The sequence below is a fragment of the Myxine glutinosa genome, chromosome 1 (genome assembly GCF_964187855.1).
Source record: "Myxine glutinosa chromosome 1, kmMyxGlut1.1, whole genome shotgun sequence".
Lineage (NCBI taxonomy): Eukaryota > Metazoa > Chordata > Myxini > Myxiniformes > Myxinidae > Myxine > Myxine glutinosa.
In genome coordinates this window covers 262,262,740-262,284,154 of record NC_136261.1, presented here as the reverse complement: position 1 = coordinate 262,284,154, position 21,415 = coordinate 262,262,740, and the positions used below count along the sequence as shown (strand labels likewise).

Below are 21,415 nucleotides of genomic sequence, written 5' to 3'. Positions count from 1 at the left end.
CGCTCCCCTTATTATATGTTTTATGTCTGTTTGATTTTTTGTGTGATTAATGTTAGCTCTTTCACGAGCCTCGATCTTGTATACAAAAAAAAAAAAATGGGCAGAGAGACAATGTTTCTTATATCTCAGTTTCCCTTTACTGAGACAAAACATCACATTTCGTGACGTTTCATGGTTTCTACAGCAGCAATATTGCTTTCATGCATGCAATGTATGATCCACTCATGATTCAGTGTGATCCCATACTCATGATTCAATGTCAGCCTGCGGATAGCGTTAATTATACATGCATGACACATACATGTACATATACATGACATCTACATTTCGGCACGTAGGGCCGACTGATTATTTTATTATTTGGATAACAACTTGTATTACATTCATAAAACAGAAGAAATTTCCCATTATAAGATCGATCATATTATCATAACATAGGATGTCACGTGGTACATCTCCCGAATCTACTTGGCACATATAATCGATCATTTCAGCACAAAATTTCCGTACTGTTTGTGTGGGAAGAGAAGATGACACAAACAAGTAAATATTTTAAATGGTAATTGATCGATAGTGAGAGAAAGTTAATACTTAGCTAGTTTTAACAGCAACAGAATTATTGTCTACTCACCACAAACAGAATCGAGTCGTTGTTCGCTCACCCTCGCGTGACGAACTTTTAGTTTTACTTCACCGTATTTTCCATCTTTCTGAATCACGAGGATAAAGATGCATCGTCCTTGCTGAACTGATCGATTGAAACTACCCCATGCTGAACAGCACGGCATCTTTTACACCCCAAAACACAAAGAAGCACACAATGTAACGCTTCACTCGGGGAAGATGAATAACAACATGGCGCCTTGTGGTCATGTGATCACGTGTCAGACAATCACGGCCGTGATATAATCAGGTTCAGAAAATATCTGCAAATATGAAAGAAAAAAATATCTGCAATATGAAAGCTAAATGTTCAACGGTTATCGATATATTGCGTACACAAGCCAAACAAGGGAGAGCGATCAGTGATTGCAGACCCTCGCCAGGACGTGTTTTTAGTGGTTTTTAAGGCTTTTGTGTCAAAACAAATATGGCGGCCGAACCACGCGACCGATGACGTCATCATTATTTATTTTTTCTCCACCAATTTATCCCAAGATGACACTCAATAAATTTCATCTCGATCAGATGAAGTTTTGTACTTGTCGAATTATGAGGTCGTAATGGAGGAACCTATGACTTCATCATTAACATATTTTATTCCCCATGGAGAGTTCCTTACAATGAGCCATGTCTCAATTTTTTCGATACTTCGCTTTCGGAGATATAGAGGTGCAAATGTTTTCCTTTTTTCCAAGAAAGATGGCGCGTGTACCATGTGAATTATGACGTGATAATTCTCATTAAAAATTTCTACAGCAAGAGGCGCACCGATGGTGAAAATTTCCTGTCAATCAGCCGAATGGCGGACATTCTGTGCGGACAAACAAACAGACAAATGAAAAATCACTCATGGAGCGACACATGGCAAAACAGAACAAAGTAGAATGGCACTCAGTAGAGCATCCTTTTGACCTCAAAAATAATTAGTGGTTGAACTCAGTGACCTGATATGCAAATCATCTTCGAAGTTTAAGTTAATCTGATGAAAATTGACAATTTTTGAAATTTGGCCGATGTTGACCATTTGGCTTACACTACCGGTCAAAAGTTTTAGAACGCCTCAATTTTTCCAGTCTTTATTGAAATTTACGCAGTTTAATGTCTCAATGTACTCTGAAATTAAGCATAGAACAAATAAACAATTGGAGATAAAAAAGAAATCATAGAATCATTTTGTTTTACAAAATTTAATTTAAAATTTTGACTCAGCAAAGTAGCCACCTTCTGCAGATATAACCGCCGAACACACTCGTGGCATTCTTTCTACAATGGAAATCAAATATTGTTCGGGAAGTTCTTCCCAACACTGATGCAGAAGTTCCCACAAATGTGTTGCACTTGTAGGTTGCTTTGCTTTCACCCTTCTGTCCAGTTTGGTTTAGAAAAACCAGCTCGATGGGGATTAAGTCTGGAGACTGTGCTGGCAATTCCATGATTTGAAGCCTACCATCTTGTTCTTTTCCTCAAAGGTAGTTTTGACATAGCCTGGAGGTGTGTTTAGGGTCATTATCTTGCTGTAGGATGAACTCCTGACCAACTAGGCATATACCAGAGGGTATTGCATGGCGCTGCAAAATGCTGTGGTAGCCCTTTTGGTTCAGGGTGCCAGTCACTCTGTGCAAGTCGCTGACTCTGGATCCAGCAAAAGAGCTTCCTCCTCCATGTTTCACAGTTGGTGTCACATACTGAGGAACCATCCTTTCACTGACTCGATGGCATACAAAAACCCTGCGTGATGAACCAAAGATTTCACATTTTGATTCATCGGTCCATAAGACCTTCTACCAGTCTTCAGTAGTCCACTGGCTGTGCTTCATGGCCCTGGCAAGCCTCTTTTTCTTATTTTGCCATCTTAGCAATGGCTTTCTTACTGCCACTCGATCTGTCAAACCTGCAGCTCGAAGTCTTCTCTTCGTAGTTGAAACTGAGACTTGCTTACTTCGACCAGTGTTAAGCTGTGCTTGAAGCTGTTGTCCTGTCCTGGGCCGCCTATCACGCAAGAAACCTGTCAGAAACTTGTCTTCTGATTCTGTTGTGGCTTTGGGTCTGCCGGACCTCTTCCTGTCAGAGTTTCCTCCAGTTTCCAATATACTACTTTCTGCAGTGCAATATTGTCCAAATAATGCTTCAGAGGGTGTAATAAGAGTCTGTTCCAATACTGCTTTTATACAGACAGGGGGTTTGTAATCAAGTAATCAGCAGAGGTTAGGACACCTGTAGGAATTGTTTGCATCAACTTTCAAGGCTTAATTTACTTACACTGCTGTGGAACAGCTGTAAGTTGTTAACCCATTACTTGTTCCCTGAAGAAGGCCTTTTTTTTTTTTTACAATATAACTGTGCAATTTGCATTATTTCCCGGTTTTTGCTAACCTAAATTTTTTTTAACCTCGAGCAGTTTACTGCTTACTTTTGTACCATTTCAGGTTATTCACTGGACATTAAACTGCGTAAATTTCAATAAAAACCGGAAAAATTGAGGTGTTCTAAAACTTTTGACTGGTAGTGTATGTTGACCTCAAAAATAGTTGGTAGTTGAATTCAGTTAGCCGATATGTTAATCCTTTTTCAAATTTGAAGTCAATTGGATGGAAATTGAGGATTTTAGGATTCGAAAAAAGTGGTTGACCTTTGGCCTATGTTGATTTTGTGACCTATGTTGACCTCAAAAACAGTAGTTGGTTGAATTCAGTGAACTGATATGTAAATCCCATTCAATTTTCAAGTGAATCGGATGAAAATTGAGGATTTTAGAAATTTGAAATTGTTGACCTTTGGCCTATGTTGACCTTTTGGCTTGTGCTGATCTTAAAAATAGTTGGTGATTGAATTCAGTTAGCTGATATGTAAATCCCATTCAAATTTAAAGTGAATCGAATGAAAATTGAGGATTTTAGAAATTTGAAATTGTTGTTGACCTTTGGCCTATGATGACCTTTTGGCCTATGCTTATCTCAAAAATAGTTGGTGGTTGAATTCAGTTAGCTGATATGTAAATCCCATTCAAATTTCAAGTCAATCGGATGAAAATTGAGGATTTTAGTTATTTTAAATTGTTGTTGACCTTTGGCCTATGTTGACCTTTTGGCCTATACTTATCTCAAAAATAGTTGGTGGTTGAATTCAGTTAGCTGATATGTAAATCCCATTCAAATTGTAAGTCAATCGGATGAAAATTGAGGATTAAAAAATTCGAAAAAATGGATTTTGTCAGACCACGAACTCTACCATTTGGTGAAGTTTCGTGAAGATCAGTTTAAAATTGTGACCTGTAGGCAAGTATAAGTGAGCAGACAAACACACAAACAAACACACAAACACACAAACAAACACACAAACACACAAACCGGAGTGGTCTACATACTTGCAAAAAAATATATATATATTTTTTTTTGCCAAGTAAACAAAAGGACTCAAATGCAATTCCCTTTCCTCTGGCGAGGGTAATTACTGAGATGGTTTCCATGGCAACATAATTCAGCCAATCACAGCAGTGATTTAATCAGGTTTAGATGGCATGAGGAACATATTCATATCTGCAATATGAAAGTTAAATTTTGACCGTTTTTTGAAATATCACGTACACAAAAGTACATGGATGGATGGATGGATGGATGGATGGATGGATGAATGGATGGATGGATGGATGATGGATCGGTCCGTCGGAGCTCATTTTAATGACTCCCGTGTAGACCTTCTCAGAGGGGCAGTGGGAGGAGGAAACACAATAACCTGGAAAGGAAATGGTGCGTTTGGAAAGTTTTAATAAGGGTGTAAATCATCATGAGCATCGATGACAGAGGACGCCATTTGCATTTTTGCATTGAATTCCACTTCCCCCTCGACATAACACGGAAGCTCCAGCTCGCCGTTGCTTCCTCCCCGTTTGAGGATTCAACATCTCGTAATCACACATTATGGACTATGTCGATTAACTTTTTCATTGGCCGTGAGAAGGTTTTCTGGGTGAACCAAGATGGCGGACAATTGCTTCAAACAGCCAGCGTGGAGCTCCTATCCAGTGAGTATAGAGATCAGTCATCAGTGGGTTGGACCCATGGGCCTCCCAGACTCAGAGCGGATGCTCTAACCACTACACCACCCATTCTGACGTCATATACCTTTCAGCATTATTTCAATTTCTCCAACATTTACCGACATTTATATTCGCTTCAAATGAGTTTCTATTTCTTGTTTAAAAATCATTTTCCCTTTTAACTTTTAAGAGTAAAAGGATTTTGGCGGTGACGCCGGCGGTATCTGGCGAAAACACTGTCTAAATAACTCACATATCATGAAAACAAACTCGGCTCTTGTGCCCTGTTGTAGCGACTTGTTGCGTAACTAAGAGTTATTGTAAGACTGTGATGAAGGATATTTTTGAACGTTTATGTGCGTACGTAATGACGTCATTTTGCGTGCTCGCGGAAAGGCGGTGAGAGTGGTGAGGCCTTGTCAGAAATTATTCATGTTATCGTCGTATTCGGGCGTAAACGTAAGGGCATTTTAAACGTTTACTGCATTTTATTATAGTACTCCGAGCTGGAACGTCGGACAGCGCTTGTTTCTGGTTGTATTCCGCGCCGTGCGGTTTGTGCGTTTGTTGTGGTGTTGGGGTTGCCGACAACATTGCACCTTGAATAGGATCTTGCAGCACAGCAGGGTTCTTTCCATGATAGCATCCCGGATAAATGCCTCGTGTGTTCCTCCGGCCTATTGTGATGCAGTCTTTAACGCCGATGATCATCGGAAGCACCTACTTTTGAGGTGTCACGATGTTTGAGGCCTTTTGTGCACAAGCAGGCTCATGAGTCATGGATATGGCTGGATCAGTGGATGGGGAGGTCATTGTTGCCACTGCCAGAGAGAGAGAGAGAGTAGGCTGGTCGAATCGGAGTGGCAGTATGATTTGACGTCTCACACCTGTATTATTTTATATCCCAACGTATATACTTATTCAGCCAATCGCAGCCTTGATCTAATCAGGTTGAGATGATGTCATGAGGAATATATATCTGCAATATGAAAGCTGTATTTACGCTCTACCCAGGGTAAAAGGATAGAGCGTCTACCCTTTTACTATTAGCTCCATACTGTTCACCGGTTTTTTTTTTTAATAGTGCGTACACAAGCCAAGTTACTGAAATGGTTGCCATGGTAACATAATTCAGCCAATCACAGCCGTGATCTAATCAGGTTGAGATGATGTCATGAGGAATAGATAACTGCAATATGAAAGCTAAATGTTCACCGTTTTTTTATTTTAATATTGCGTACACAAGCCAGGTTACTGAAATGGTTGCCATGGTAACATAATTCAGCCAATCACAGCCGTGATCTAATCATGTTGAGATGGTCATGAATATATATATCTGCAATATGAAAGCTGTATTTACGCTCTACCCAGGGTAAAAGGATAGAGCGTCTACCCTTTTAGCTCCATACTGTTCACCGGTTTTTGTTTTTTTAATAGTGCGTACACAAGCCAAGTTACTGAAATGGTTGCCATGGTAACATAATTCCGCCAATCGCAGCCGTGATCTAATCAGGTAGAGATGATGTCATGAGGAATAGATATCTGCAATATGAAAGCTAAATGTTCACAGGTTTTTTTTAAATATCACGTACACAAATATACATGGACAGTTGATCGTGCGGGAAGTTGATCGGACCTCATTTTAATGACCCCCGTATCCGACCTTATCCGAGATGCGGGAGTGAAAAACCTTCAACAAGCTTTTTTTTTTTATAGTGCCCTGTCAAATATAGTGAAACACTTAAACTTTATTTAAAACAAACAACCAATTATATGTATTGTTATGAATTTGGGTAGTGATATGTAGAGCAGAGTAGATCTGAGTAGGTAACATGCTTCGAGATGTCGCGGTAAGGAACACTACCTGTAATAAGTCCATGTGTAGGCGTTTTGTCGGTTAAGGTGTATAACTGTGAATCTACCAGGAGATTCGAGTGATAGGTAGTGTAGGGGGTTAATGAGTAGAGCCCTTGTATGTCTCACCTGGTAATCAAACCTTTGTCCCTTATGGCACTGCAGACCACATAGACACTTGGTTAGGATCCCTTAGTACAACATTAATAACGCCCTCCCCCATGACATGACCTAGGAAGGAAGCAGGCCAGAACTTCGCCGATAATGGCCGCCGCCATTTGCACCTCCGAGAGGCCTATCCGCCTCGCATAGCACGTGCTACAACACAAGGAATAGGGGACGGGAGTGAGAGTGGCGCAGTGGGCGTGACCTGAGCAAGCCGGCGAGTCGGTGGAGGAGACCGATTGGTTGGGAGTGCGCCAATGCTGATGTCATCGGCTGGAGATATTAGCGGGGGCCGAGCGCCATTTTGGAGGAGTTCGTGTGCACAGGCAGTTGAGTGGAGTCCAGAGCAGTTGAGACTCGGCTTGTGCAGTTGGTGTTGAGTTGAGAAAGCAGTGACATTCCTGGAGTCGAGTCGAGAGGAGGTGCGCACGGGCAGTTCGTTTTGAGGTGCGCACGAGGAGAGTTGGCAGATCCTGAGTGCAGAGAGCCCGAGTTGGTTTTGCAGTGCGCAGTTTGCAGTTCAGCGCAGTTGATCCGTGGTCGATCGCAGTTGGATTCGTGGCAGCGCAGTTCAGAGATCCCGACCCGAGTTGGGCTGAGGTGTAGCCCGAGTGGAGCTCGCTGTCCTGCTGTGGGACCTCGTGGTGTTTGGAGCTTGGTGCACGGACCTCGTGTGCAGCGGCGAGGGCGTTGGCTCGGGCCTAGCGGGGCGTGCGAGGCGGACGGAGGATTCCTCCACGCCGGAGTTTGGGGCCGCGTTGGACGGACAAGACAACGAGAGCAGATAAGACCGAGCTCCGCGGTCACACGATACATGACGTGTTCTTTTTGTTTATTCATCCCCTGTTTGTATTTGATATCTGGTGTGGGGGATCCCGATTTAGGAATATTTCATTACCGGCGCGTGCTTTTACTGTCCTTGCTTTTCCCAATAAACCCTTATATTATTTTTGTACATATATCTGAACGCAGTTTACCGGGTGGATGATTTTAATAGATAAGGCTGCGGGGTTCTTGCTGTTCCCTTCCATTCCGCGCGCTTGGGGCTTTTGGTTTTGGAATCCGCCATTGAGTTTCCGCCTTGGGAGTTAAAGCCTTCGTGATCGGCAATCCGCAACTCTGGTGTTAATCGGTATTGCGCGACAGTATTTAGTACGTCGTAATTTTGCATCACTGTGCTTGTTAAATCGATGATATTCTGTATGATAGCCTGATCCAGCTTTTTAAAATAATGTGGAGAAGATTTTGTTGTGGATTATTTTAATGAATTAATTGTGATTATTAATTCTTTAATTTTTTAAAATGTGATTATGTGATTACATTATCTCAGTTTATTCAATTTAATAAATGTGGCGGTAATTTTAATTTTCTTTTTCACGAAAGAATATTTTTGGTGAAAGGTTAAAATCATTGGAGCTGTCAAATTTAGCAAAAACGTGTATTCATAGATAATTAGAACACCTCTCATTACATTTTAAACACACTTTCGCATGTTCGAACACTAATATCAACCAAGGCAAGGTAAATGAATGCAACCGTTAAAAATCTGTCAGGTACTGGAGTTGTTGTTTTATTTTGGCTCCATACTGTGAGTATATTTGCCTCGAAGTTGCTCGTCTCCCATGCAACGGGAGATGTGGTTTTGCAGTTGCTTCTGTTTGTGTGTCGGTGTGTCTGTCCAGGATATAACAATTTTACCATTTGAGCTTTTGTCGTCAAATTTTCAACAAATCTTTATGAGAATATGAGGAACACAAATTAATAATTGGGTCAAAATGTTATAAGGACAAAGTCACAATAAGTATAAATAGGCCTTATTAGCCCATCCTCCATGCATCGACACGAGACGGCTGGGTTTTGTAATCACTTGCATTTTTCTTTATTTTGTCCACTTGCATTTTGAGATTATTTCTAGTTTACAATTTTTTTTTATAGAAAGGCAAGGCTCATGGAAGAGCTAGAATACTCAATAGACCAGGATGCAACAGAGCAAATGGAATAGTATAAAGAGTGGGGGGTGGGGGGGGGGCACAAATAGCAGGGTTGAAGGACAAAATAGAGGGAAACTTCGACAAATAAGAGATGTGGGAAGGAAAGAGTTAGGGGAGAACGCACAGGGTGGACAAGATGAATACAGAAGCAAACTCTCAGGAAAGAAAACTGGAAAGTTGGCTGGTGGAAGGGGGCGGTGGGGGAGTCGAGAGGGGTGGGAAGTGGGAGTGTTAGCGGCGGTGGAAAAGATCATGGTTTTGAATGGGGGATGATCCGAGATGGTGGTGAACAGCTCTGTCGAAGACGATGAGATTGAAGAGAATGTGGAAGTTGGTTACAGAGGTGAGGAAAAGGAGGAACGAATAAGTGGAAGTGAGCAGTGATCCTGAAAGGTAGGTTCACCAGAAGGGGGTTGATGGTCGACAGCATGCGCCTTGCACAAGCCTGGGGGGCAGGGAGAGGGGGGTGGGGGGGGGGGGGGACAAAGCAAGGAGGAAGAGCAGAGGGTGCAAGACCGGAAAGGAGGCGGTAGAAGACAGAGAGACCACCGACCTGTCTGCGATGGGAAAGTGATAAGCCCATAGGCTCTGCTTCAATGCGGGAGATTCCAATAATCTTGGAACTTCAAGAACCATCCAAAAGGTTGTCCTAATTACAGACAGATACTTATCCTGTCTCAGTTTGCACAGACAGATACCCTTTTCTGAAAAAAGAAAGAAAAAAAAAAGTGGTTAACAATCTTGTATTGATGTTTTGATTTGACAAAAACGGTCATGTTAAGAGGAGCTGTGGAAGTCAGCAATTTCCCTCCCAGTGTTGGTATGGTCAAACAGTAAAAGATCAGCTCTTCAATCATACTGATTGATATCCTGCCTCAAAATAAAGCAATCGATATCAAATCGGAAATTAATAATTGTCAAACAGTTTAATTGTACCCCGTCGCACCGCGGAGCGAAAGGTTTTCCCCTCCGTCCGTGTGTGCGTGCGTGCGGGCGTGCGTGCGAACATGCATGCGTAAGCGAAGGACCGAATTCGAATTTGGTGTGTGGGTGCAACCCACGTCAAAATCCAAGATGGCCGCCGCCATGTATGTCTGACACCATGTATGTCTGACACCATGTATGTCTGAACCTAGTGAGTGGAATATCTTCAAAAATAAGCGAAGTACCAACTTCTAATCTGGTGTGCGGGTGTATCTAGGCATAAGGAAGAACGCCATTGAAAATTGGGTCGCCACGTCAAAATCCAAGATGGCCGCCACCATATACATGTCTGAACATTGTGAGCGAAATATCTTGAAAAATAAACGAACTACTAACTTCTAGTCTGGTGTGTGGGTGTATCTACGCATAAGGAAGAACGCTATTGAAAATTGGGTCGCCACGTCAAAATCCAAGATGGCCGCCGCCATGTATGTCTGAACCTTGTGAGCGGAATATCTTGAAAAATAAGCGAAGTACCAACTTCTAATCTGGTGTGTGGGTGTATCCAGGTATAAGGAAGGACACTATTGAAAATTGGGTCGCCCCGTCAAAATCCAAGATGGCCGCCACCATATATATATATATATATATATATATATATATATGTCAACATTGTGAGCGAAATATGTTGGAAAAATAAACGAATTACTAACTTCTAATCTGGTGTGTGGGTGTATCTACGCATAAGGGAGAACGCTATTGAAAATTGGGTCGCCACGTCAAAATCCAAGATAGCCACTTTGCGTCTTCCACTTTGTCAACTCGCATCACTTCAACGACGGGGGACATAGGCGTAATGCTTGTTCAATTTATTCTGCCTCTGATTAAATATTTGTCTGGTAGTTGTTATTAAGGAGAAATCGTCAATTGAATGAATGAATGAATGAATGATCGTTTTAAGGCCATTTTTCCCCACTAGAGCGGGGGTTAGCCTTGCGGGCCCCATGACAATCATGGTTCCCTGTTTGAGGCAATGTTTTTATGGCCGGATGCCCTTCCTGACGCCAACCCTTGGTCACGCTCTTACAATGCGCAGGGATACGGTGTACCTATTCTAAATCAGGGTACACACCGTGATCATTCATCCCAGCAAGCTGGTACTCAATTTCCCGACCTCGGAAGGATGACAGGCTGAGTCAACCCCCCTGGCGTTAATTCAGCGATCGACCGGGATTCGAACCCAGGATCCTCGGATCCCAAGCCGGCACCCTAACCGCTAAGCCAACACCAGGCTTAGTCAATTGTTCACCAGAAATAATGGGCTATCTTTTTCAGTCGTTTTTAGCTCAATGTTTAAAAAAAATCCCAGAGGAAGTCTTAATCCCTTTTAAAAAATCTCAGTGGAAGTACAGGGTAGATGTGAAAAATAATAATGCTTTGGCATGTCTTCGATTATTCTGAGTTTCTCATTTGTTGAACCTATTGAATGTCCCTCTTTTACAAAGTTAAGCAGGATGCAGACATGAAGGTTAAATTCTGGTTATTTTCAGCAATATTTGCAGCCTTCCTGCACTCGCAGCTTTTTATTGACAGATCGAGCAATGATTGCAAGCATTTTATCTCTTGGTGTTTTGCCCAGCATATCTTATCTTTCTTTTGTTGCTATAGGACTTGACGTGAGGCAGCATGGCTGGGCAGCTTGTGCTTGATCCATATCGAGACTTCGCAGCATGGCTCACAGCTCGTGGAATGAATCCCCGCATGGCACGGATCATGGAGTCAGAGCTGGGAATCGGAGACTACAGTGCCCTGTTGGCATGCGCGCGCCCACCCCAGGTTCGCTATGAGCTCCTCACTGTGGCCAAAGAGCGTCTACCCTTTGCTTTTTACGCTGTGTTGAGACAAATTCTCGAAGGATTTCCCTTGAAGGGCATACCAAGCAATGGTAATGGTGGTAGCACCAACCATTTCTGTGATTGCCAGAATGCTGTTCCGCCACATGCCACTTTCAGCAGTTTGTTGGATGCCATCGTCAGCACTCTCAATGGGCTGAGCCAAGAGCTCTTTCATTCTGCACAGAGATTCACTTGTCTTTACTCTGGCACCACTGAGGTGGAAGAGGACAACGCTGAAACAAGTGAGTGGCACTTTGTTGAGAAAGTGAGCAATTTTTTGCATTTCCATTTTTACTAGTCCACCCGCTCACTACGGCGGCGGCAGGAAGGGTCAATCTCTCTGGTAAATATAGATTACAGTAGATCTATGGTCGGGCCTCAATAATATTGGGAGAGGTGGATGGTGATCATTTACCAAGTTTCTTGTGGAGAGCTCACCAAGTCGGTAAAGCATTCGAGCAAGCACTCCATTCAAAACTGTTCGTAACAAATGACTGGCTTGGCAAGCGCTAGCTAGCTGGTTGGTAACTGAACCCCGCTCGGGCTTCCTCCCTTTCGGTTTCGTGTTAAACAGCAGTAGCGACTGTTTCAAAAGGCCGCCATGAAAAACGCCACATTAGTGGAAGGAAAGGTCATGTTAACTTGTGGGGTATATACAATTGTGGCCAAAAATATTGGCACCCTTGCACTTTTTTCAAATAATGCACCATTTATTCCAAAAAATTGTTGTAATTAAAAAATATTTTGGTATCCACAAATGTATTTCTTTGATTTGCAGTGGATCAAAACAGAAAAAGCTGAAAAAATTACTAAATCATAGCTTATTCCACACAGAAATCCTAAAATGGCCCTTTTAGAAATCCTAAAATGGCCCAATATTATTGGCACCTTTTAGAAGTTGTTAGAAATAATTAGATTTCAAGCAGGTGATTCTCCTTTACTTTGGAATTTAACTCACCTGTGGTGAGTTACAGGTGCCAGCAGCATAAAAATCACTCATTCAACCAGTTTGCATCTAGAGAAAAGGAGCCATTCTGCTGTTTTGTGTCTCTGTGTGTACCGCAATGAGCATGGAGAAAAGAAAGAAAACCAGAGAATTGTCTGAGGAGGTCAGACACAAGTTTTTAGCCAAGCTTGGACAATCTCAAGGCTACAAGTCCATCTCCAGAGACCTTGATGTTCCTGTGTCCACCATACGCAATGTTATCAGGAAGTTTAAGTCCCATGGCACTGTTGCCAACCTCCCTGGACATGGCCACAAGAGAAAACTTGATTGAAGATTGTAGCACAGGATTGCTCGAATGGTGGAGAAAGCACCTCGGTCAACTGCCAAATACATTCAAGCTGACCTTCAGACACAAGGTATGACAGTTTCAACTCGCACCTTTCGTGGCAAACTCAATCAAAGGGGGTTATATGGTAGGAGACTCAGGAGGACTCCACAGCTGAGAAAACCCAACTAGTGTTTTCCAAAACACACCTGAACAAGCCAAAATCCTTCTGGGAGAATGTCCTGTGGACAGGTGAGGCCAAATTAGAGCTGTTTGGTAAAGCACATCATCTCCATGTTTACAGAAAACAAAATGAAGCCTTTAAAGAAAAGAACATCCCTACAGTCAAACATGGAGGAGGTTCAGTGATGTTTTGGGGTTTGCTGTGCTGCCTCTGGCACTGGGTGCCTTGAATGTGTGCATGGAATCATGAAATCAGGAGACTACCAAGGCATTTTGGAGCATAATGTCAGAAAGCTGGGTCAACCCAGTGTCAGACCCAGTGTCAGAAAGCTGGGTCTCCTTCGATGGTCATGGGTCTTGCAGCAGGACAATGACCCCAAATACACTTCAAAAAGCACCCAGGAATTGTTCAAGACAAAACGCTGGACTGTTCTGAAGTGGCTAGCATGAGTCCAGATCTAAATCCCATTAAACACCTGTGGGGAGATCTGAAAAACAGCAGTTGGGAGAAGGCACCCTTCAAATCTGGGAGAACTGGAGCAGTTTGCACAATAAGAGTGGGCCAAACTGCCAGTAGAGAGGTGTAGGAAGCTCATTCATGGCTATCGGAAGCGCTTGACTGCAGTTATTTTGTCCAAAGGATGTGCTACCAAATATTAAGTCTATTGTGTCAATAATTTTGTCAATGCCATTTCTTTGTATTTTCTGATTTGGAAGGATATATTAAGTTCTGAATCAAAAACAAAGGTTCTGTAATATTAACAGTGAATTAAAGAATTGTGGAGACCAGATACTTTTGTCAATTTAAACCTATTTTTAGAGAAAATTTTGAGTTATTTGAAAAAAGTGCCAGGGCGCCAATATTTTTGGCTACGACTGTAGATTACAGTAGATCTTCGCTCAGTTCCATATGTAAAATTTGCCTCGTGGATATCGGGATTCCTCCAAATTTCTTTCAGTTTAGTGTTAAACAGCATTAGCACCTTTATAAGAAGGTAATCATATGTTTTTGTGGTAAATAATATTTTTACTTCTTGTAGGGGCCAGTGTTCTCATGAAACACCACAATAAGCTATTTATATACGTTAACATGGCATTTGTTTCAGGTGGGAAACACCCCTTGGGGAGGTGGGATATTATTCGTATTAATTTTGTTTTGTATTAACATTAATATTATGCTTTTGTTTTTACAAATGGTCTTGGAAAAACGCCAAGGTAAAGCTATCTTAACACGGATATATACCTCAACACGCAACCCTATCGGCAGGGAAACCCCCTTGTTGAAGAAAACCCCCTTGGGGAGGGGGCGGGGCAAATTAATATGCTACAACCTTCATTGTGTGACCCTCAGTCCTCCTGTCAAGTTTGGTTGAGATTGGATAAGTAATGATTGAATGTATCACAGTCAAAAATCGTCAGACAGACACAGACAAGCAGATACCAAATTGCGTATTTTAATATGATTTAAATATTATGTATACAGTCAATGCTCGTGGAAGAGCTAGAACACAAAACAGATCAGGACGCAACAACAAAAGGAACAGCAGAAAGTGAAGGGGGAAATACCGAGGGACAAAAGAGAAGACAATAAGGGATTCAGGTAAGGATGACGGCATGGGAGAATGTAGAGAATGTAGACTGTAGAGGATGGATAAGATGGATACAGAAGCAAACTCTCAGGTAGGAAAAGCTGGAAATTTAGTGTGGGGGTTAATGCAGGCAGAAAATATTGTTGCGGATCTCGAGCCCGTCGATGTACAAAGGGGGGTTAAACCCTTTTCCCCCTCGGGCCTTCGAGTCCACGAGGCCGCTACCCACTTTACACTCGTGGGGCGGATTGCGGAGCAATTCCAGCCGCCACCCCCGCAGCGAGCGTGCGGAAGGGTCTCTGGTCAAATACCCAAGTACCTTCTATACACACGCCGCCATGAAGACGGGGGCTGAACCTCGCACGAGTCACGCTGGTCTGATACGCCCGAGAGGTTTGCGTGTCACGTGACTCGTGCCGTTAATTATTATGAACCCGATTGAGCGGTTTTATTTCGTACAATGTGAGGCCAATGGTGGGAAAAGACGTGAACGGCCAAATGGAAGCAAAGAACACAGGTTTATTATCAATGTACAATGATCAGAGCAAAGAAGAGACACAGGGTAGAAACTTAACGTCCTTAACTTGGTTTACCCAGGCAAGGGCCCTCTCACTCACACGGGGAAAGGAAGGAAGAAGAAAGACGCGCTCAAAGCGCGGTCGTTGGTGCCGTTTACCCCGGTCAGCTCGTTGGGCGTGTCCCTTGAGATGTTCGCGGCACGTGCAGGGAGCCCCGGGCAGGGAGATCGTTGGAGCCTTGGGCCCCGGGAGGGATTGTCCTGCAAGAGCGCTTATAACAGGCAGCATAATGCAGAGCAGGGGCAGAACGCAGACTACAGAGAGAGTTCGTGCTTTCGACCACAGAGCGCAGAGAGAGAGCTGGGAGCTTGGCCACGGAGAGAGCGTTCGTGCTTCGGAGTCCTGGGCTCGAGCGCTTCAACCACACACTCAGTTCGGGGGCCCGGGGCAGGGTTTTATAGCCCCTCCCAGAGTCCCACCCGAATGTACCAAGCACCTCCCCCGGCCACCGTTGTTAGCCACTCCCCTTTAGCTCCCATTGGCTGCTTGCCGCTTACCGGCCACTCCCCTTTAGCTCCTCCCTCGGGCCTCCCAGACTTGTTCCAGGCCCTAGCACATGGCATTCCAGCCCAAATGAGGCCTACCCTTACTTGACTGCATCAACACATACTAACACAGGAAAGGAGACTATGCTTAACATTGAATAAGAGATAACTGAACTAAGCGAGGCTACATGTTGTGGTGCAACTAACTAAGAGGGGGGTTTGCCTTTATTCCAAAACCGCAACACCATCATGGTTTTGGATGTGGGATGATCTGAGATGGTGGTGAACAGCTGTCTTGAAAACCTGGAGGGAAGGATGAGATTGAGGAGTGTTGCAGTTCGTTTCATTGGTGGGGGAAAAAAGCAGAGCAAATGAATGGAGCTGAGCAGTGATCCTTGATTTTGGCAGTTTTATGGGAAGGGGGTTGCCTGAGGACTGCATGGGGTTGCCTCCCTGCAGATACCTAGGCTGGCCAAAGAAAAGAAAGGGCAGAGGGTTTTAGGCCAGAAAGAAGACTGAAGCAGACAGTGAACACCGACATGGCTCCGATGGGGAAGTGATGGGCCCATAGACTCAGCTTCAACAGGGGAGTTTCCAATGAACTTGAAGTCCTTGGTTTCTGCAGCATTGAGCTGGGAAATGTGTGAGGCAGGGGAGCCAGCCCAGAGGGGAGATCAGTACTCCCATGAAGTTTCAGAGGAAGGCCTTGTATGTGGATGAGGGTTCAGGTGTGCTAAGGAAGGACTTTGCACGATGGAGGACTCCCAGTTGGCACCCGGCTATGGAGGCCAAGGTTGAAATTTGGTTTGCCCAAGCAAGATTCTGAGAGTGAGACCTTCTTCGAGAGTTTTGTTAAGAAAGTAGATGGGGTGGAGAGTTGCCATCGGTTCTTCGAGATATAGAGAGATAGAGATATAGAGAGATTTATGAGGTTTCAAAGACATATAAGACATGTTTCACCATCTTGTGATTATGTCAAGATCTGAAAAGAGGGAATACCCCCTGAAATTACCCTTTGAAACTTCGGATCCACACTCGTCCCTTATTTACCAACCGATTGCTCTGAAACCTGATACAGCCCTTCTATTCGACGATCTCACAGGATCGCTCGGTCTTACAGTGCATTCAGAAAGTATTCAGACCCCTTCACTTTTTTCACATTTTGTTATTTTGCAGCCTCATGCTGAAATCGTTTAAATTCATTTTTTCCCTCATCAATCTACACTCAATACCCCATAATGACAAAGAGAAAACAGGATTTTAGAAAGTTTTGCAAATTTATTAAAAAGAAAAAACTGAAATATCACATTTACATTAGTGTTCAGACTCTTTGCTATGACACTTGAAATTTAGCTCGGGTGCCTCCCATTTCTCTTGATCATCTTTGAGATGTTTCTACACCTTGATTGGAGTCCACCTGTGGTAAATTCAATTGATTGGACAAGATTTGGAAAGGCACACACCTGTCTATATACAGTGATGTGAAAAAGTAAGTACACCCCATGTAAAGTTTTGACTTTTTCAACATATTTCAACATACTGCTATTTGATCTTCATTTCAACAATATTGATAGATAAAGGTGATATAATATAACAAATATCATGAAACATTTACATTTTGTAGTCCATTGTATAATTTAAACATACATAAATGCCAATTTCACATGTGGAAAAAGTAAGTACACCCCTACATTTATCACTACTTCAAATACTTAAAATTAGAATCAGGTGCACCAGCTCAGTTGCAAATGTTTTGAACATCGCTAGAGAGGATCTTGGAGGAACCTGTCTTATTTAAACCTCAGACATTTAGTTTGGTTTGCTCTTTGTTGTTGAAGTGTGCAGTGTCACCATGCCTCGGCCAAAAGAGCTCTCTGAGGCCTTCAGAAAGAAGGTTACAGATGCCTACGAGTCTGGGAAGGGATTTAAAAAGATCTCCAAACAATTTGAAATCAATCATTCGACTGTCCGGAAGATCATCTACAAGTGGAGAAGATTCCAAACAACTGCCAACTTGTTCAGGCCAGGCCGCCCCAGCAAGTTCAGCCCGAGAGCAGACCGCAAGATGCTGAAAGAAGTCTCTAAGAACCCCAGAATGTCATAACGGGACCTACAGGTAGCTCATGCCACTGTTGATGTCAAAGTGCATGAGTCTACCATTAGAAAGAGGCTGCACAAATTTGATCTACATGGGAGGTGTGCCAGGAGGAAACCTTTGCTGTCCAGAAAGAACATCAGGGCAAGACTAAAGTTTGCCAATGAACACCTAGGAAAAGGCCAGCCCTTCTGGAATAATGTGCTCTGGACAGATGAGTCAAAGGTAGAGCTATTTGGCCACAGTACCAGAAGACATGTTTGGAGAAAACCAACGACAGCATTTGACCACAAGAACCTGATACCAACTGTAAAGCATGGTGGTGGAAATATTATGGTTTGGGGCAGCTTTGCTGCATCAGGGCCTGGGCAGCTCAGCATCATAGAATCCACTATGGATTCTTCATTGTACCAGAGGGTGCTTGAGGATAATGTGAGGCCATCTGTCGGAAAGTTGAAGCTCAACCGAAGGTGGACCTTGCAACATGACTGACCCGAAACATACCAGCAAATCTACCAAGGAATGGCTGAAAAGAAAGAAATGGAGGGTTCTGGAATGGCCAAGTCAAAGCCCGGATCTAAATCCCATCGAGATGTTGTGGGGGGGATTTGAAACGAGCTGTGCATGCAAGAAACCCCTCAAACATCGCACAGCTGAAATAATTCTGCATGGAGGAGTGGGCAAAAATTTCTCCCAGTCGATGTCAGAGACTGGTAGACAGTTATAAGAAACGCCTACTTGAGGTTGTTTCTGCCAAAGGGGGCAATACCACCTATTAGAGCCAAGGGTGTACTTACTTTTTCCACATGGCAAATTTGCATTTAAGTTTTATTTAAATTATACAATTGTTACGTGTTCTTCCCCGACCCCCTGGTCACGGTGTACCTCCGAGCCCCGAGAGGAGTCACGGCAGAAAAATGTGTTATTCTGTGTCAAAAATCAATGGTGAAACCACACCAATTGTTACCAACAAACAAATATTGTATTAAAAATCACACAAGAATAACAGTACAACAATAATAGCAATCAGAAGTACAATCAATGTATATCTTATGATGGTACCATCAGCTAGTATAAAGTAACTGACTGTGCTCCAAGTGAGTGAAAAAACACATTCCCCAATGTCTCTATATTCCCGTCTTCGAGCTCAGAGTTGATCCCCTCCAGCAATCGTCAGAACGATGCTCAATCGAAACCCGAATCTCGTTCCGGTGACAGGCCCAGTCACGCCGCCAAAACTGCACAAAGGCGCACTCGGCCAAAGCGGCGAAAAGGGTCACGCGGCTAGAAGCTGCGAAAAGGCGCACTGAAGGCGACTGGGAAATCACACCCTCTGGTATGATTGTTTTACAGCTCCAAATCGGCGAACCTCAGGTTTGCCTTCAAATCCGCGTTACACACACTTCCCAGATAGACGTCTGAATGGTGAAAACGGCTGACGCGAAGCAAGGAAAGTTTGCTCGGCGCGCGAGTCAAAATGGCCGACGGCCCGTACTCGGGTCGAAACGACACGACGATGATTCCTCGAAATCCAAACACCAAACCTGACACGCAGGTGGGTCAGTCACAGCGACAACAACTCTGTCGCAGGAATTCCTTTCCCAGGAACCCCGAAAGTTCACTAGCGACTTTCGTTCGACAACGTTCGCCCCGGACCTTGAAACGACTCGCTTCTTGTCCAACTTCACTCCCTCTGCCCTTTTTCTCTCTCCTCTTCTTCTTCGTCTTCCGGTTCCCGATCCGGTTTCCTGTTTCTTTTAACATTAACTTTTTTTACCTTTTGAAAACAGTTCATGAACAATAAACCTTTTGAAAACAATAATAGTACATGGAATCAGAAATATTTACAGTGGATGCAAATCACCACAACGGAAGTGATGAATCCGTAACACAATGGACTACAAAATGTAAATGTTTCATGATATTTGTTATATTATATCACCTTTATCTGTCAATATTGTTGAAATGAAGATCAAATAGCTATGTTGAAATATGTTGAAAAAGTCAAAACTTTACATGGGGTGTACTTACTTTTTCACATGACTGTAAGGTCTCACAGCTTTTTTTTTTGTTTGATTTTAGTTTTTGTATACTGAATCGAGGCTCGTGAAAGAGCTAACATTTATTTCACAAACAAATCAACCAGACAAACAAGATATATAAAAAGAGGGAGCGGAAGACAAGATGGGGAGAGAAGGGGAAGCACACAAACAACATTTGAGAGCAGGGAGATGTGTGGGAGGGAGAGGGCCTGGGGGGAGGAGGCACGGGAAGGGGGGGGGGGCGGTGGGGGGGGGGGGGTTGGGAGAAGTATAAAACACAAGGACACCAAGGACTTCCAGGACAGAAGTTGGTATTTCAAAAAAGTGGATTTGGGGTGAAATTAGCGGGGGTAGAAAAGATCAAGGTTTTGGATGGGGGAAGAAAAGAGATGGTGGTGAACAGCTGTTTTAAAGACCTGGAGGGTGGAGTGGGATTGAAGAGAGCGAGGGAGTTTGTTCCAGAGGTTGGAGAAAAGGGGAGTGAAGTTGAGCAGAGAGTCTTGATTTTGGCAGTTTAACCATAAGAGGGTTGCAGGCAGATCTTGTGCGACCTGTAGGAATATTTGGGGGACAGAGCCCAGAGAGAGCTGGGGGGGGCAAGGCCAGAGAGGAGTCGGTAGAAGACGGAAAGACCACCAACCTGCCTGCGGTGCGTGAGTGAAAGGCCCTTGGAGTTAGCTTCATCGCGGGAGATTCCAATGATTCTGAACGCTTTGGTTTCAACTGCGTGAAGACGAGCTAGGTGTGAGGAAGGAGGACCAGCCCAGAGGGGAGAGCAGTATTCCATTGAGCTGCGGATGAAAGCCTTGTATTTGGTGAGGAGCTCAGGTGTGCCAAGGAAGGACTTCGCACGACGGAGGATGCCCATTCGGCGACTGGCTTTGGAGGCCAGATTTGAAATGTGGTTTTCCCAGGAAAGATCATGGCAGATAGTGAGACCCAAAAGCTTGAGTGACAGAACTTCTTGGAGAGGATTATTCAGAAAGTGGATCATAAGAGACATCGGAGAGACATCGTAAGAGTGTGAGATTTGTCAGGATTGAAAGACATGTTCCACTTGTTTGCCCAGTCTGTGATTTTGTCCAGGTGTGCAGAGAGTGAGGAGGCTGCAGACTGCCGATCTGAGGGATGAGGAATGGAGCGACAGAGAGTGGAGCCATCAGCAAAGAGATAGAGAGGATTTTCAAGAGAGTCAGAGAGATCATTGATGAAGATCAGAAAAAGCACAGAGCCCAGAACACTGCCTTGGGGAACTCCAGCCTGAACAGGAAGAGGAGATGAGAGAAACCCATTCAGGGCCACACGTTGACTACGACCAGAGAGGAAGTCTGCCAGCCATGCGTGGAGATTTCCATGGATACCAAAGGAGGAGAGTTTGGTGAGCCGAGCGGGGTGCCAGACCGTATCGAAGGCACGTGATATGTCAAGGGAGACGGCTCTAATTTCCTGTTTGGCATTGAGGACCTCCATCCATTGTTGAGAAAGCAGAAGCAGCATGTCCAGAGTAGAGTGACCAGGTCTGAAACCAAATTGATGATCAGAGATCAAGCCATTGGAGAAGAGGAAAGATTTCATATCTGAAGCAATGATGGATTCCATGACTTTGCTGATAATTGGGAGAAGGCTGATTGGTCTGTAGTTGCT

The 21,415-nt window shown here is 43.7% G+C and overlaps 1 protein-coding gene across 7 annotated transcripts in view; it reads left to right on the top strand.

Moving 5' to 3' along the window:
- Positions 1-5,057: 5,057 nt before the first annotated feature.
- LOC137436820 (uncharacterized) overlaps positions 5,058-21,415 on the top strand; it is an 86,981-nt gene continuing 70,623 nt past the window's right edge. For 2 of the 7 annotated variants that reach the window (XM_068130998.2, XM_068130962.2), the window contains exons 1-2: positions 5,058-5,107; positions 11,302-11,770. In XM_068130998.2, the coding sequence (XP_067987099.2) occupies positions 11,320-11,770 (451 nt within the window). In that variant the 5' untranslated portion in view covers positions 5,058-5,107; positions 11,302-11,319. Of the gene's footprint in view, positions 5,159-11,301; positions 11,771-21,415 lie in introns of all 7 variants that reach the window. The other 5 variants (XM_068130989.2, XM_078786411.1, XM_078786419.1 and 2 more) reach the window with 5 other exon arrangements.